The 18,240-nt window shown below is 38.5% G+C and overlaps 1 protein-coding gene across 1 annotated transcript in view; it reads left to right on the top strand.

Moving 5' to 3' along the window:
- Positions 1–17,665, top strand: part of LOC136879312 (hatching enzyme 1.2-like) — a 78,624-nt gene extending 60,959 nt beyond the window's left edge. The window contains exons 8-12 of the mRNA XM_068229055.1: positions 638–747; positions 5,248–5,338; positions 5,454–5,564; positions 14,172–14,291; positions 17,538–17,665. Coding sequence (XP_068085156.1) covers positions 638–747; positions 5,248–5,338; positions 5,454–5,564; positions 14,172–14,291; positions 17,538–17,665 — 560 coding nt within the window. The remainder of the gene's footprint in view (positions 1–637; positions 748–5,247; positions 5,339–5,453; positions 5,565–14,171; positions 14,292–17,537) is intronic.
- Positions 17,666–18,240: the final 575 nt, after the last annotated feature.

The following is an 18,240-nucleotide window of genomic DNA, read 5'->3' as shown; positions in this document are numbered from 1 at the left end:
CACTAAATAAATCAGAATACAACAAGCAATAGAATATTATTAATGGCTACTCCTTGTGGAGGAGGTGGCATTGTGTTTTTAAGCTGTTCTTCCAACCCACATGAATTTCTCCTCGGCTTTCCTAATATATATAAATTTAGTTTTATAACCACTCTCTAAAGATCTTCCATATCTAAAATTGTCATAAGGTATTATGTTTCAGTTCTACCTGTCTGGCTCCTTGGCTGAATGGTCAGTGTACTGGCCTTCGGTTCAGAGGACTTTGGGTTTGATTCCCAGGCAGGCTGGGGATTTTAACTGTGTATAGTTAATTTCTTTGGATTTGTGGAGGGGAGGTGTTTTTGTTTGCCTTAATATACTTTTCTTTATCTACATGCAACACAGTATTATACCAACCACCACAGAAGTATTCAATAGTAAATACTTCCCTCCACATAAGGTTTTCATCAGGAAGGGCATCTAGCTGTAAAAGTGAGTCAAATCTGCATCAAGTGTTGACCCCAATAAAATAAAAAAAGGGTTCAGGAAGGAGAATAAGAAAAATGTTTTAGTCCTATTTTCTGCAGACTACTTACAGCTGATTACATTAGAGTTGAAGCAATCTTGATAAGATGAACATTTACTTTTCTCTTTCAAGGTTCTATAATGCATTATGGAATGAGAGCCTTTTCCAAAGATGGGCATTTGCCAACAATAGTTCCAAGACAACAAGGAGTGCAAATTGGACAAAGAAAAGGATTTAGCAAGGTAATATATCTATGCTTCCTAATATTAGTACAAAGGATCTAAAAGAATAATAATTCTTAAGTCTTTGACATTAAATACACCTAGAAATAAATGTCTAGATGCCAGGCTTATCAGCTCAAATGGAAGAGTTGTTTTTCTGAGCTCAAGATAGCAGGTTTGATCTCTGCTCAGTCCAGTGGTACTGTATTTGCTTACCAAAACATGTCACCCTCTTAGCAAATTACAGAACTCCTGCAGGACAAAATTCCTGCACCTCTGGATTTCTAGATACCATAAAACTGTTAGTGACACATTAAACCAGTAACATCAATAAATGGCTACATTTGTCCTTAATAACATATTATTGCAGCTCATTCATCATCATCATCATCATCATCATCATCATCATCATCATCAGTTTACAGTTCCAATTTCCTGGGTTCTGTTGATTGGTCTGCTGTCTATTTCACAACATTGTCTAGGTCTTTTCGTACTCACAGTCCTGTTACCATACTTATTTACTTTTCTATAGAGTTTAAAATCATCTGCAGAAATCTTTATCTGTGATTCCAGTTCTTTACTCATATCATTTACATATGTAAGATTTCTGTGCCGGGCGAGTTGGCCGTGTGGTTAGGGGTGTGCAGCTGTGAGTTTGAATCCAGGTGACAGTGGGTTTGAACTCCACTGTCGGCAGCCCTAAAGATGGTTGTCCGTGCTTTCCCATTTTCTCACCAGGCAAATGCTGGAATTGTACCCTAATTAAGGCCACAGCCACTTCCTTCCCATTCCTAGGCCTTTCCTATCCCATTATCACCGTAAGACTATCTGTGTTGGTGTGACATAAAACAAATTCTAAAAAAATTAAAAAATAGAAAATATATCTGCATGGTTGTCATATATTAGCCAGGAGATCACAAGGATTGTCTGATTTCCAGGAATTTGTTGCTCACTTAGCACAACCAAGGAGACATGTGTAGGGTAGCTTAGGGTTAAACCTATGGACGTGAGCAGCATCAACATACCACAACCTCCATCTGGTTTTCTCAACAGCTGAGTATTGCTCTCCAGTGTGACTCATCCCACCAGCTGAACTTAGATGTAAATATTCCCTGGTTGGAGAGTATAAGAAGATAACTGCCAACGACCAGCTGCCAGTTCATCAGGACATCACCACTACCGAAATCAACAGATTGCGATCCTCAAATCCACTAGTCAAAACAGCAAGAAATCTGATAAACAGTGAATTCAACCTTCTGCAGACCTGGATGCAAGAATTGGCTAAAATTTCTCCATCTCAATTCCCAAGTATCACAGATATCATAACAAAACCAAGTGGTTTGGAACTGCCTCAAAGAACATGGTCAACTCTAAACAGGATTAGGACAAATCACTGCAGATTTGTTGATCTCCTCAACAAGTTGAGACAAGCTCGTTCCCCAGAAAGCAGTTGTGGAGCTCCCTAGCAGAGCATCTCTATATAGTAGAGGAGTATTCTTTAAGCTCCTACAAAAGCAAACTTTGTGACTTTTTGGAAGCAGGTCCAGTTATGATGCACTTTATTAACCCTTTATTGCATTAATTATTTTTCGTGTACATTTGGTGACAAAAATGTCAAGCTTTAAACTTCAACTTGCATTTAGTGTCTTAGATCTACCAACAATTCTTAAGTAGAACTATTACCTTAACACTTGCATGTGATGTGGTTTGCCACATCATCATTCTCCTTTCCTCTCATCCAGCTCCTGCCACGTCAGGGCATTTTTGGCACTTCTCCACCTTCCTCTTTTCTTTCATCATTCCTCTTCCATCATTTTAACCCAGTGCAGGTTTCTTCTTCTTGCACTCCTCTCTATTGAATCAAACCACCTTGTTCTAGGTCTCCTTCTCACTCTTTCCCTCGAACTTCATCTCCATCATCTGTTTTGATATTCTTTCCTCCTCCATCCTTTCTGCATGCCCAAACCATCTTAGTTTACTCCTATCCATTCTCTCATTTAAACTATCCATTCTGACCTCCTTTCTCACATTTTTGTTTCTTAATCTGTCTTTCCTTGTCTTTCCTATCAGACTTCTTAGGAATTTCATTTCACTGGCTTGAATTCTACTCTCCTCCCTACACTCTGGTAGAAACTTTGGCCTGTTGCACCCTCTTGCTAATCTCCATGTACAGCCTTGTATTCTGCATTAATTCACTCCCTAGGTATTTGAAGCTGTCAACAATTTCAAGGCTTTGACCACCAATTTTCACAATGCTTCTCCCTTGCCTTTCTCCTCTTGATATCACCATGGTCTTGCTTTTCTCTGTGCTGATAGTCATACCATACTTCTCAATTTTCATGTTCAGTGCATCAAGTTGCTCTTGTACTTCTGTCTTCCCCAGAGCAAAATTTTGTCTGGTAATAGTAATAACTTCATCTTCCTATTCCCATATGGTTCCTTTGTCTCCTTTACAATTTCATCGATAAATATTTAGAAACAAAAAAGGCAACAACACACTCCCCTGTCTTAGTCCAGTTTCATTCCCAAACCATTTTGTCTTTTCAAATGGTGTCTGTACACTGCTGACACAGTTTTAGTACATTGCTTGCACCATTTCTACAGTTTGTGCACCCAGTCTCCTTTTGGCCGGGCTGAGTGGCTCAGACGGTTGAGGCGCTGGCCATCTGACCCCAACTTGGCAGGTTTGATCCTGACTCAGTTTGGTGGTATTTGAAGGTGCTCAAATACGTCAGCCTCGTGTTGGTAGATTTACTGGCATATAAAAGAACTCCTGCAGGACTAAATTCCAGCACTTCAGCGTCTCCAAAAATCATAAAAGTAGTTAGTGGGATGTAAAGCAAATAGCATTATTATTATTAGTCTCTTTTTGACCATGGATTCCCACACCTTCTCCCTGGGAACACTATCGTACATCTTTGTCAGATCTATGAATGTCATGAGCAGATCCTTTGCATACTTCAAACTCTTTTCCCTTAATTGACTCATGCTGAAGAATGGGTCCATTGTAGATATTCCACTTCTAAAGCCATACTGTTCCTCTTACAACTCTCCTACCTTTCTTCTCACTCTCTTATATTCTTTCCAGTATTTTGCCACTTGTGATAAGAATGTTAGTGTGGTTTGTCATAATGGAGTAAATATATATATATATGACATTTTGTGAACACTACGCTAAGTTTCTAACATTCAAAGACCAATCATTACTGCTTACTGGCCATGGATACTTGTACGACTGTAGGTCGGTGATGTGTTTCCGTGGCTACATCCGCCACGTTTGAACGCACAGTCTTGGGATCAGGAGGGTGACAATTTACCATTGACCCACAGAGGGAGTTCTACAGGGTCTCATATAAACCCAGATCAAACGCACGGTGTTTGTACTCTGGACTACGGCAACTGCAGAATGGGAGGCGCGCACATAGTTCTTGACCTTTCAAGCAGCCTGCACGTGTTCGACCTGGCAAGCATGAGTTGCCAGTCTGAATCTCAGCTGTTAACTTGGTGAGACAGTTATCATTGCAACACTGTATTTTTATATACAAAAGTTCTGGTTTCATTTTAATGGTCATGTGAACAGTCATAACTTTCACTATTGGTGTGCAGAAAATCCTAATGGTGTTTATAAAGTCTCTCATTATGATAGGAAGATTGGTGTTTGGAGTGCTGTTAGTGCAAGAAGAATAAATGGGCCTTTTTTCTTTTTTCGAGACAACAGTAAATGCAGAAAGGTACCAAGATGACATTTTCACGCCGTTCTTCCATCAGTTAATGGAAAAAGAAAATTTGTGTGGGTGGTTTCAACAAGATTCAGCCCCTGCTCATACAGCAGAAGATTCTCTTCTTATAATCTCGGAAGTGTTTGCAGACACAGTGATCAGTGCTGGTATATTTTCCCCTCGTTCTCCAGATCTAATAGCGAGTGATATTTACTTGTAGGATAAACCGAAAGAAAAAGTGAATTGAAGAGATCCTCACACATTGAAGGAACTGCAAAAACATTATTAATGAAATCAGAAACATTACAGTGTCAGAACTCACTCGTGTCAGCCAGAATGTGGTTACCAGATACAATGCATGTATAACCCAGGAAGGACGACACTTCCAGCATCTTTTATAAGGTAAGATTTTATATAAGATTGCATACACACTTACAGTAGGGCAGCCATGCGTGACATAAGTTCGGCTGAAGCAGCTGCTGTAGTGCAGAGTACAAACAGCATGCATTTGGTCTGAGTTTATATGAGAGACGCTGTATAGGCCCAGTGAAGAATAGAAAGAAAGTTACCATTAATAATGAGGAGTTCAGCATTACCAGTTACCTACCTTTCCAACAGAAAGTCATTTTTTTCTGTTGCAACTAAAATCTGCCATATCTCATAACTCAACAGTTCTGAGTCTAGTAGTGAAATTTGCCCCAGCTGACTTTTGGAATTGAAATAACTTTTTTGTAATAAGTCAGTAATACAGAATACCAAAAAATGAATACAGTTTTCATTCTTTAACTTATATCCATTTCAGATTGATCTAAGGAAAGTGAACATCCTTTATGAGTGTAAAAATGTTGATGTGATAAATCCAAGGCCGCCTCAACCGATACCAACAAAACCTAGTGAGTACACTGTAAAACATACTTGGATATTCTCTTTCTACATTCCATCTTAGGTTATGACTATTAAGAGATCTTCAGTCCTGAATGATCTTCTAATATGTATTTTTATTTCTAGGTGCATGTTCTGATAATAACAGATTTTGCCGGTACTGGGCACGGATTGGTGAATGTCAGAAGAATCCTACGTGGATGCTAGTCAACTGTGCCAACTCTTGCAATCAATGTGGTAATGTTGATTTGTCCATACTATCATCAGCATCTTTTTTTTAAATCCTTCTTCTTCTTTCCTAGCATATGTTCCTAGCATTTGCTTTTTAAATCCTAATCTGGGTCAAATAAATTATGCATATCAATCAGATACCAGTCCATGGTTCTGAGGGACTCATTCCTAAAAGAAATCTGAAATATAGGTACTATTATTTTCAGCAGCATGTTATTCAGATTTCCCTAAATAGAGGTGGCCCAGTAGGCAAAGCATTCTGAACATATAAATTAAGAGTACCTCTTATAATCAGATGGTAAATAGGATTTCTATATGTCAATCATAACAGTTACAGAAATGATTCCCAATGGAACTGGCCTGGCTGCCTCCATCCAAAAAGCAACAAGTAAGCTTGCACAATCCAGTAGGCTAATGACCCATATTCTAGCTGTTTGAAGATAGGTAAATCCTGGAGATGTGACAGCTACTTTTATGACTGAAGTGTGTCTGTGGAACTTTGTGGGGAAGTAGGAACATCCAGAGTGTTAAAAGTACATCTATGGTTCTTTCTGTGCTGAGAACATGACACTTTTCCCTTCTTTGTACAGACCTTTACACTATGTCCTCTGTTAAGATTCAGAAAATAACGATTTTGTTCTATACATCCCTTATCCTTAGCAGTCTTGAGCACAATGGATTCATGAATCTCAGGAAACACAGAACGATGATGGCTCCTTCATTATTCTTCTTACTGTCTTCTCTGATTTTGGGTCCGCTTAAAGAGTAGCAATACATGGATGTGAACGTGTCTGGTGTGAAACAGTCTCTCCTTATTTTTTGTGTAGTCATGACCCCTTCCACCTCATCGTTAAGGAAGTACATTCATTTACTGATATGACTCTCTGGAATCCTTTCTATTCTAGAGTAGATTATCCATCAGCAGACGATATCCTCTGGAAAGGCACCTAAGGTCTTTGGCGCCAACATCCGTCTATAGCCAACTCTTTTACCAAGAGCCTTTAAGGCCTGTATGATGTGTCGGTAACCTTCTATAAACATGGTATTCAAGATATCAGTTAAGATGTGTGACATGAGTTTAAGGGTCTCCAGGTAATCTATGAGAGCTTGAGTGATATGGTTCTTATTGCCATGCCATGAAATCGTTTGTTTCATCATTTAAACATCATTAAGATCTTTGGCTCCAACATCCATCCATAGTCAACTCTTTTCCCAAGTTCCATTAAGTTCTTCAGAGTTAATGATATTGATTCCCATAGGGAATCTGAAATATTTTTCCTGAATTATCTTCAGAGTTATTTGGCTTTCAGCTCATCCTTCATGTAGTGATAGAGGGATTGAAACCATTTTCAAAACTGATAGCAATTCCCTATGTTCTCTGAAAATGGCTCTAATCATGGTATGTGTTAGAGTTATAGAGTTGGTACAACAGGAGTGATTTTCATCAATCATGCACGTTTCTTTTAGAATTGCGCTGATTGCAGTATCAATGTGCTTGTCACACCTGGCAGCATCAGAATCTTTGCCAGGTAAGAAGATGTGAATTGCAGAGTTAAGAGGATGAAGTTATCTATTGTGTCTTGAAGTCTTGTCTCCTGTATTCATAGTCAACAACTATGTCCACTGTAGCCTCATTAATTGTCATGCTAAGTTTAGTGTGCTATGTCCTCACCGTTTTCCTTTTCAAGTTCCTCAGTTATAAATCAGGCTGGTGTTGGGCCATGGTCTATCGATCAGCTGATATCCTCAAATAGTAATTAGACGAGTCAGACCCAATGGGGTGTGAATGATTCCCATCTTAGTGTTGGCTGTGCGGGTAACTGCTAGACAGAATGTCATTGGAAATGTATGGGGATTATAAGGGGGATTGCAGTACTCTTGACTGCTGGATGTTGGCACAGAAAGACTTTGGGAAGGGATAGTGGTGTAATATTAGGTAATACTGATGGATGGCACAGCAGTTGCAAAATTTGTCAAGGAGTTCCTGCAGGACGTTAGTGTTGCCGCGTAACTACTAATAAATTAGTACATAACAGGCATGCTCTTACATTGTGCTAGTTTCATGCTTTAGTTTTAGTAATTGGCAGTGTTACTACAGCACTGATGAAAATGATGAACTACTGATCACTTCTCTTCCTGATAATTGCATTTGTGCACTATGCTTAATATATTTTACTGGTTTTCCTCAGTAGTAATGAGGATGCAACTTAGCTGTGTAGCAAGCCTCCTTCAGCAGTGTGAGGTGGTAAGTCGTGGTAAGGATATACTGTTTTCTTCCCTCAAAGTGAGATTGGCTAAAGATGTGGAAGTCGCCATCCATTTTGTACAAAATTCCTTCACAACACCATTTGTTTTCCCCATGTGTTCAGCACCAAAAAGTTGATTTGCAGGGTAGAAACACAAACACACATTAAAAAGTTTTACTTACACAATTTTATTCTATGTTCTTTGTACAAAGATATCATGCTTAAACCTAGGAGTAATTTCAAAGAGTATGAGCTGACAGATATTCCTATACCTAACATTACAATATAAATTTTTACACCTAATAGCTACTAATGAAAATCTTTAGTCCCTACAATCCCTGTACTTCTATGAAATAAAGTTGTCCTCATCTCTCCTTTAATGACTTCCTGTATCTACACTGACCTATCATTGTATGTAAATCATCAGAGATAGGAAGTTACAAAGGAGGATATGAAAATGCAAAAGAATAAACTAAATTTATCTATCTGCCCATGTATCTGTCTTATGGTATACAAACACATGAATAGTTGAAAATTGTAAGTATATATATTGAAATGTGAAAAAGGAACTTTCTTCAGATAGATGTCAGTTCCCTTTAAACAACAAGCATCATCATCATCATCATCATCATCATCAACATCATCATCAAACTTTCTTCAGCTCTTTACTTATTTCTGGAGGCGCTGGAGCCACTCTAGCTAATTTTGGTTTTAGCTGGAGGGTTTAAGGCCTGATGCCCTTCCTGATACCAAATGATTCTATTAGGTGAAAATTCCTACCCAGGATCGACTGGGATTGAAACCTCAGCCATTCTGTTGAAAAACTAGCAGCTAAGCCACTTGCTAATCTTGCCTCCCCCCACAAATACAAAAATATAACAATAATTTCTAAAAGTAAAAGGTTCACATCATCTGAGCATTGTAATCCCAAGTCTAAAATTTCCAACCACTGTCAAGTCTCTTAATATAAAGTGACCAAGTCATCAGTACTTCCAGTGAAGTTCTTATGCCACATTCAAATATAATGCGTTGAACAGTCTGATTCATCTCTTCACAATGAAAGGCCAGTACAGGCAGAGGTAGCAACAGAAAAAAAAAAAAAAATACAAGGACAAACATATAAACATTAAAACATATAAACATATAAACATGTCCATACTTCCACTATTTCCGCTGATACATTCATAGACCTAGTAATAACAAATAACCCTCAAAAAATCCTTCACCACGGTCAAGTATCTGTTCCTGACATATCTAAACATGACCTCATATACTTAGCATACTCTCTTCGCGTGCCGAAGTACCGAACGAAATATGTAACGTTTAGAGACTTTAAAAGGATGAATTTAATACAACTGAGACAAGATGCACAACTCTGCCCCTGGAATGACATAATGATGAAGAGTGACATTAACGAGAAAGTGGAAATATTTAATTCACATTTACATGAATTGTACAACAAACATGCACCAAAGCGTTCTGTGAGAGTAACACGTCCACCCTGCCCTTGGCTGACTGCTGATGTTAAGACTATGATGAAAGAACGAGACGCACTACACCGACGCTATAAGCAGACTCAACTAGCTGACGTACATGAGCAGTACCGTGTTCTTCGAAACCGAATTAAGCTTGTAATTCGTAACAAGAAATTTAATTATTTCCAGCATTTAAACAAAAGCATTAACACTGGTTCCACATGGCGACAACTTCGGTCACTGGGTATTGGCAAACCACTTGCGAAGCATACTGATCCCGAGGTGTCCCTTGATGAGCTAAATACATATTTCTCCACGGAACGTCTAACTCCTGACACAACGACAGTACAAAACACCATTGACAATATATTAAGGCAACAATCCCCAGTCCGTCCTGCATTCGAATTTGATATTGTTACAGAACATGAAGTAAGAAGGGAAGTTAATTCAATAAAATCTCACGCAACAGGAGCTGATGAAATTCCCATTTCATTTGTGACTTACATAATCGACATAATACTGCCCATTTTTACGCATTTACTTAATACCTGTCTTACTTCCGGCAAAATCCCAATTAAATGGAAAGATGCACTCATTGTGCCTGTCCCAAAAATCTCTCCTGCAAGCAATGCATCTGACTACCGACCTGTCTGCATCCTCACAGCACTTTCTAAGGTTCTGGAGAAGATAATGCATAAACAAATTGTTAAATACTTGGAAAAATATTCTGTACTTGATCCCTTACAGTCTGGTTTTAAGAAAGGACACAGTACTGCAACTACACTAATAAAAATCACGGATGACATTAGACGGGCTATGGACGAACGAAAACTGACTATACTTATCCTTCTAGACTTTAGCAGTGCGTTTGACACTGTAAATATAGACATACTTTTAGCTAAGTTACAAAAACTTCACTTGGCTCATTCTGCTATTCAGCTCTTGGGCTCATACCTCAAAAATAGACGACAGAAAGTTGTATCAAACATGAAGACTACTGAATGGAGGACTAAGCTATCTGGCGTTCCCCAAGGGTCTATTCTTGGACCTCTTTTATTCTTAATCTATATTAATGACATTTCTTCTCATCTGAACGACTGCAACTATCATCTTTATGCCGACGATCTTCAGATATACTCACACTTTAAGGTCCCTGACATTGACAAAGCAATCCACCATATGAACTCGACTTTAAATTCAATTAGCTCGTATGCTAAAGATAACTGCCTATTAATTAACCCGAAGAAAACCCAAGCAATCATAATAGGACAAACTAGACTTTTAAATACGCTAAACACCATACAGCAGCCTAACCTCATGCTCTGTGGTGAAGCTATACCTTTTCAGAAGTCTGTAAAAAACCTAGGCGTTGTCATGAATGACTCATTAAACTGGAATGACCATATAACAAGTGTCTGCAGAAAAGTATATGCATCTCTTCACCCCCTAAAAATGAAACAATCCATTCTTCCACACAGCATGAAAATAAAACTTATTCAAACCCTCATTTTTCCAATAATTTATTACTGTGATGTCGTATTAACCGATGCAACTGCAGAACAAACTATGAAACTTCAAAGGGCAATGAACTCTTGCATACGATTTATATTTTCTTTGAACTTTAGGACACATATTTCCCCTTATTATGAGAAGCTATCCTGGCTGAAAATTGATCAACTAAGGAATTTACATACTGCGACACTAATTTTCCGACTTCTGAACGAATCTACACCTGAATACCTATCCTCACATTTTAACTTCCTCTCATCTTTCCATGAACATAATACCAGATCGACTTCTACCCTTATGATACCTGTTAATCATTCATCCGTATACAGCCACTCTTTCCAAGTGTCTGGGGCAAGGCTATGGAACACACTCCCTGTCAGTATACGTAATAGCACTTCAACAGTCTCATTTAAACGGTCTTGTCGAGATTTCCTCTTAAATACGTGACCAGCTTGTATGAATGTTAGTGTGTATGAGTGCAATTATGATTTAGAACTATTGTTAGGTGATGTAGATGTAGATGTAGATAGGCTAGATAATATTAATCATTAAAAATAACAATTATAATCTATTATAATATTACTCCATAAATTTAAGTAGCTCCTAGGTTCTGCTAATGTTATTTTCCTAAGTATGTGATTATGTACTGTACGTAGTGGTTAAGTGTAAGAGAGGGCCGTGAGCCCTAACTTCGCCACATACAAAGGCATAAAATAAAAATAATAAATAAAGACCAAAGACTTACCCCACAGTCATGTAAAACTACAAGGCTGCCTTTCTTTCCTAATTCCATTTACATATTTACTTACAGATCCATTAATTATTTATTTACTTATTGATTTATTAATAATAAAGATGTATGATGGAAGTGTATATGCAAATTCTCTCTCTAGTTCACTCAGATGTGCTACAGAAATTTAGAGCTCTTACAGCCTGTATTTACACCTATGGGCTCTGTTTGATGAGTCTAGGTTAAATTACAATAGAGTACAACAAAAGCTCTTGGGCAGAATAGAGAAATAGAAACCAATTCATTCCTATAGCATGCATTAAAATTTTCTGGTTCACGAACCACAAGTGATTTACGACCTTCATGCAAACTTTGTAATTTATAAGCTTCTGTTATGTATTGATGGTGTGCAAATAAAATAAGATTGGTCGATGTTCCTCTTATCAGTACAATTCACCAATCTTTATTTATTTAACTTCATGCAAACTACAGGGGATGGCACTGAGGGAGGTCAATGTATATTCATCCGTTGCCCTTTTATATTGTGCGAATCTAAAAGAAATGTAATTAGTAAAATTTTGTAATTTATTATTTATTTACTGTGTCCAGCAACTTGGCTGAATGGTCAGTGTACAAGCCTTCGCTTCAATGAGCCCCGGGTTTGATTACTGGCCAGGTTGGGGATTTCAACTACACTAGTGTCCAAAAGTTAAGCATAATCACTGAATGAGGCCATACTGCCTGATAGGAATGTCAGACGGATTGCTGAACAAACGGAAGCTGACTCACACACCATATGTCACACAACTTGTCCAAAAAGCAGTGTCAGAAAGGTTCTGATAGCTAAGGTACACCTTTGACAACAACTAACAAAACTTGGAAATGTCTTCCACAACAAAATATGCTGTTAATAAGGTGTATGGTTACCCCTAACGGCCACACATGCTTTGCAGCGACGTGACATGCTCTCTATCAGATGGTCCAAGAGCTCTTGTGGCAGTCGATCCCATTCCTCCAAAAGGGCAATGTGAAGGTCTTGAAGGGTCCATGGTGGAGGCTGATGGGATGTAATTCGCCTCCCCATTGTATCCCAAGCATGTTCTACAGGATTCAGATCTGCAGAACTCGTTGGCCATTCCATGCGATGAATGTCTTCCCCAGCCAGAAATTCATCCACCAGAGCAGCGCGGTGGGGTCGGGCATTATCGTCCATTAAGAGGAAGTCTGGACCAACCGCACCCCTGAAGAGTCGAACATGTGGTCTTAGTACCTCAGTCCTGTATCTCTGAGCATTAACAGTGTTCCTCAGAACACCCATGAAGATGTGCAGGTCTGTATGGCCATTCAACGTGATACCGCCCCACACCATGACGCCACCACCACAATACTGGTCCCATTCCACGATGTTCCTGTGGTTGTATCACTTACCCGGTTCTCTCCAGATTAATGTGTGATGGGAATCGTTCTGCAAACTGAAGCGGGATTCGTCTGTGAAGAGCACATGCCTCCATTCATTCATGGTCCAGTTTCGATGTTGAAGGCTCCACAGTAAACGGGCCCGTCTCTGTGCTGGAATGAGCGGAACGCACACTGCTGGTCGTTGGGCAAACAGCCCTGCTGTTCTGAACCTCCAGTACACAGTTTGCCGGGAAACGGCAACCCCTGAGACGGCTGCAAGCTCTGCCGACAATTGTCTTGCAGGTGCACTCCGATTTCGTCGGGTGGTTAAGGCCAGATATCGGTCCTGCTGTGGGGTGGTTACCCTTGATCGACCTGGTACTGGCCTATGACTAACATCTCCTGTGTCTCGAAATCGTCTCCAAAGCCTGAAAATGACACTTTGTGGCACATTCAAGGATATGGCGACTTCAGTCTGTGTCTGGCCTGCTTCCAGACGGCCGAGTATTCTACCCTGCAAAGTGGGGTTTAAATGGCGTCGTTGTGCCATTATGTTGTCACGTTCACCACGAGGCTACACTCCGCACACTATAACAGGGCAAACACGACTGAGGGAATATGGGGCGCAGGCACTGGCTGTGTTTACCTTGCAGTTACGCTGCTAGTCAAAGCAGGGAACACTCCTTTCCTATACAGGGTGAACACGTAAGGTTGGTAGGTGCATATGTCGTGCGATTTGCAGTCTATTTCCTGTTGCCCTGCTTACTCGTAACTTATGCTTAACTTTTGGACACTAGTGTATATGCAGTTAATTTCTCCACCTTAGGAACTGAGTGTCTGAGTTTGCCTTAATACACATCACATCATCTAAACACAACACACCACACTACCATGCAATAGTGAATACATCCCCCCATGTATGTAGGCATCAGGAAGAGCATCCAACTGTAAAACTGGGCCAAGTCCACACCAAAGTGCCAACCCCAAGAAATTAGGAATAAGACCAGAAAGAAGATGATTGATTGATTGATTGATTGATTTGTTTATTTATTTATTTATTTATTTATTTATTTATTTATTTATTTATTTATTTATTTATTTATTTATTTATTTATTTATTTATTTATTTTAGTCATTATACTGTGTTATTTTATTGTTTAATTATTTACACTTTACTGATTTGTATTAAAATATTATACACCTAGCCAAAATTCAAAGATGATCTATCTAAATGTAGCAGTTTTTCCCTTTCCAGGAAGAGCATGTGCAAACTACAATAATCTCTGCAATCAGTGGGCTGCACTGAGAGAATGTGAGAAGAACCCAGACTACATGGTCATTTTCTGCCCTGCTGCATGTCACACCTGTACTACAGGTCAGTAAAAGTAAATTCAACACTGAGATAGTACGTATAAGTAAGGCTAACAACACAATGTAAACCTCCAAACCTTATCAGTATGGGCAGTCCTCATCATAAAAATTCCTTGACAGACACTGTAAGGAATAATATATTCAACTTAACAACTCAAAGTAGTCTCCTCTGCAATAAAATATTGCCACCAAAGTTTCAACGGTTTTGAATGCAGTTGCTTCTAGTATACTTTTCAGCAGTCTACTTAATAACTGCATTTCCATTATACAACTTTCCTTTAGGGTCCCTTGCAGCTGGGGAAAGAGGAAGAAATTACATTATGACATATCAGGAAAATATGGAGAAGATGGAAGAGATGCCATTTAGTTTTTAGCAAGAGATTCCAGGACCAACAAAATAGTGTGTGGTCATGTACTATCATGCAATATGACCTAAGCTCCAATGCCCAGAAGTCACAAATAACATTCATAGAATTGCCTATGCCTGAGTACATTCTGCAGGAACAACTGACAAGCAAACCTTCTGATGGGGCAGATTAAAAAAAATTAAGGTTTTCTTCAAACATGTTTGTAATGGTTTGTAATGTCAAAATAAGTGGTTATACAAATTTTAGCAATGTGAGTATGGTTTCTTTGCAACTTAATTGTATAATAATAATAAGAGGGGGTGATGTTTGGTTTTAAGTGAGAAGAAATCAAATTTCTAGTGTGAATTGAAGCTTTTCAGGAATACAATACATCTCCAAATGTGGTTCATTCTGAACATTCCACCTGCAGTGAAAATATCCTACAAAAAAGTATGAAATTTCAATGTGTACCATCCACACCTAATAACTGCCATTTTTTCCACATTTATCACATACACCTCTCAAATTCTTAAAGCAACAGTCCATTGTGTTTTGGAAATGGTTTTGGTTCTTTCCTGATAATCCAACCAGAACCCAACCGTACTGGTGTGCAGGTTAAAATCGCAGAGGAAGGAACTGCTGGAATGCCAAGGATTGTAGCTTCAGGATGTTGTCCCACTGTTGTAAAATGCCCGCTGCCAGATCAAAATCAACATTATGTGATAGTTTCACATATGGAAAAAAATGTGTCTAGAAACTGAAGGTCATGGGTAGTTTTGGCAGTATTGTTAGCTTTCCAGGATCGTAATGTTCTTCCTCAACAATTTTTTATAAATTTTCAACATCATTATGGGCACTGTAAGAGTTCTGAAAGAGTAAGTTTCATGCACTTGAATAATGGAGGAATGCTTCTTTCAAAAATGATGTGAACAATGCTTTTGTCATCTTCCCTAACTAAATCCACTTTACAATTACATTTTCAGCCTTGAACATATTTTCCTCAACTCTTTTTATTTATATCAGAGGGCTTGTATAAAAGGAAAAATAGTTAGGCAAAAGTTGCAAGTGTGTGGTTGCACCCTTTGACTGTACAACACCTCCTACTTCAGATGTGTCTTTAACCCCTAGAGCTCTTCCCATTGGCATTTCTTTATTAAAGCCACATTTGTCCACAATGTATATCTGATCCTCATTTAAGTTCTTCATGAATAAATTGCAGTCAATTTTAAATACTTGAATCACTTGACCATCTTTGATATTTTCTTTAACTTGTCTTTCAATTATGTAGATTATGATTTTATGACTAAATAATGCAAAATGGAAGAATTCACATCCACTTGTAACTCACGAGCCTTGATCACTATTTGATTTTCTGATCGTTGCTGCATGAATTCCTGGAAAGTTAATTTATTTCCTTCATTTTATCCCTGATTGTCTTTACATGTTCAACAAAGCCTTCTACTAGTGAGCCATGTATATGTTTCATTGATGACCAGGATCTATGATTAAATTTCTTCTAGTGATGTTTAGGTGTTCCTAGAAGTACCCAATACTTCACAATTTTTCTTTTTCTTCAAAAGATATTTCTCTAGGATTTTTTTTTTTTAATATATATAGAGAAGGCACATAAAATGACCCTGACTATTGCCAGCTACTGGACTCCTCTTTGGAAGACGACTTTGTTTGTAAATAATAGCATGAATCACCTGGGACTCGATATGATCAACGTGTAGTATTATTTCACTTTCCATTGTTTCAGAAACAGTTTTTCAACACTTCTCACACTTTGTTCACTACCTCAATTTCTGCCTCTGAAGCATTTGAACTTTTATAACCCTCATTTTCAAACTTTTCTACAAGTATTCCAGCCATATTTAATAAATTCATTTTGTCCCCAACACCTACACCACTGCACACCGACTCTCATCCTGATACACTGGTAACCAACACACCATGTAAATACAAGTAACCTTGCAGCTCAAGATGTAACATCTCTTGATAACATAGGTACATGTTCACAAACTACGAAGCATGTTCTTACAATTTTTTCATTCTGTTTTCTTGTAAAATATTCAGCTCTACATTACAAAAATGTGTAGATAGATATACTATGTAAGTAGAAATAAACAATGTAAAATTTTATACTTTTTATCTGCCTTATCAGAAGGTTTGCTTGTGAGATATTTCGTCTTCTTCTTTCTCACATTGTTCTACTTAGATGTGGGGTCTGCCTGCCTGCCTGCATCTCGCCCTACTCTTTTTCTGATCTGCATCATCAGCAGAACAGATGCATATGGTTCAAATATTTCCTTGTAAGCCAATCTGTTTCTGTCTAAACACTTTGGATAGCTTCAGACTTTGTCAAGTCAGGGTTCTGATGTTGATGGTTGCAAATTGGGCAATTTAGCCTTGCTTTTTCAGCCTGTCTCACAGGCTGGGGCAAGTAGGTCTAGTCCTTGCCCACTATTCACCATGATTGAGCAAGGTCAGAGAACATTGCTTCTGCGAGATGTTCTAACTGCAAACTTATTTGGGTTTTGTGCTCAGTGTGACAAAGAAATCCGTAGACTTGTTGCAGAGTTTAATGCCTATCCTCTAATTTATCCATGCTTGGGCTGGCATTAGGAGTCCTGTGATGGCTCCTAGTGGCAGAGTTTCTGAAATACAGAATCTTTATGACAAAGGTTTGTATTGGTCAAGTCGAGAGAGTTTGAACAAACAGTACCATATAATTATATATATATTATATATATCTTAACCTGCTTAAAACAAGAGGCACTGTCATCCAGGTTGGGCTGAATTGTCATGTTTTAATTGTGTGAAAATAGTCCAGTAGTATGAGTCAGTTATTAGAATGTGTATGTACATCTCGTGCTAAAGAAAAGTGTATTCTCATGTTACAGGACCAGCTGAGTTGGATAACTGTGTGGATAAGAACAAATACTGTGCAGCCTGGGCAAAGACAGGACAGTGTCAAGCAAACCCCAACTATATGTTGCACGCCTGCAGGAAGTCCTGTCAACAATGCTAGTTGTCTCTTTCAATTCATAAAATTATTTAACTCATACTTTTCAAATTATACTCTGATAAATTAGATTGTCGTACTACAATATTTAACAAACAGGACAGTTGCACATGATGGACTCTGTTACAGTTGCAGTATTTTAACTGCACAGTGATGGAGTAATTTTCACCTTTTGTGCATTGATTTTAGCAACATAGATATTTCCAATTATTACCAAACAAGGCTGTCCATACTCTAAGGCTAACTAAACCGTCAGATAAAGACCACTGTTTTTTATAAATATGCTTCAACATCTCTCCTTCATGTTACCTGATGTACAGAATACAGAAAACAATTAGTGATTCAAACCTGCGAATTGTTTCAGCCAGAAACTGTACAGCATGCTTCAGATATGTATAGCTCAGTAAGTTGTTTTTGCTAGTGGCTTTATGTCGCACCGACACAGATAGGTGTCTTATGGTGACGATGGGATAGGAAAAGCCTAGGAGTTGGAAGGAAGTGGCCATGGCCTTAATTAAGGTTGGAATTAAGGTACCTGGTATGAAAATGGGAAACCACAGAAAACCATCTTCAGGGCTGCC

Source organism: Anabrus simplex, chromosome 8 (genome assembly GCF_040414725.1).
Source record: "Anabrus simplex isolate iqAnaSimp1 chromosome 8, ASM4041472v1, whole genome shotgun sequence".
NCBI classification, from domain to species: domain Eukaryota; kingdom Metazoa; phylum Arthropoda; class Insecta; order Orthoptera; family Tettigoniidae; genus Anabrus; species Anabrus simplex.
This window is presented reverse-complemented; position numbering and strand designations above follow the sequence as displayed.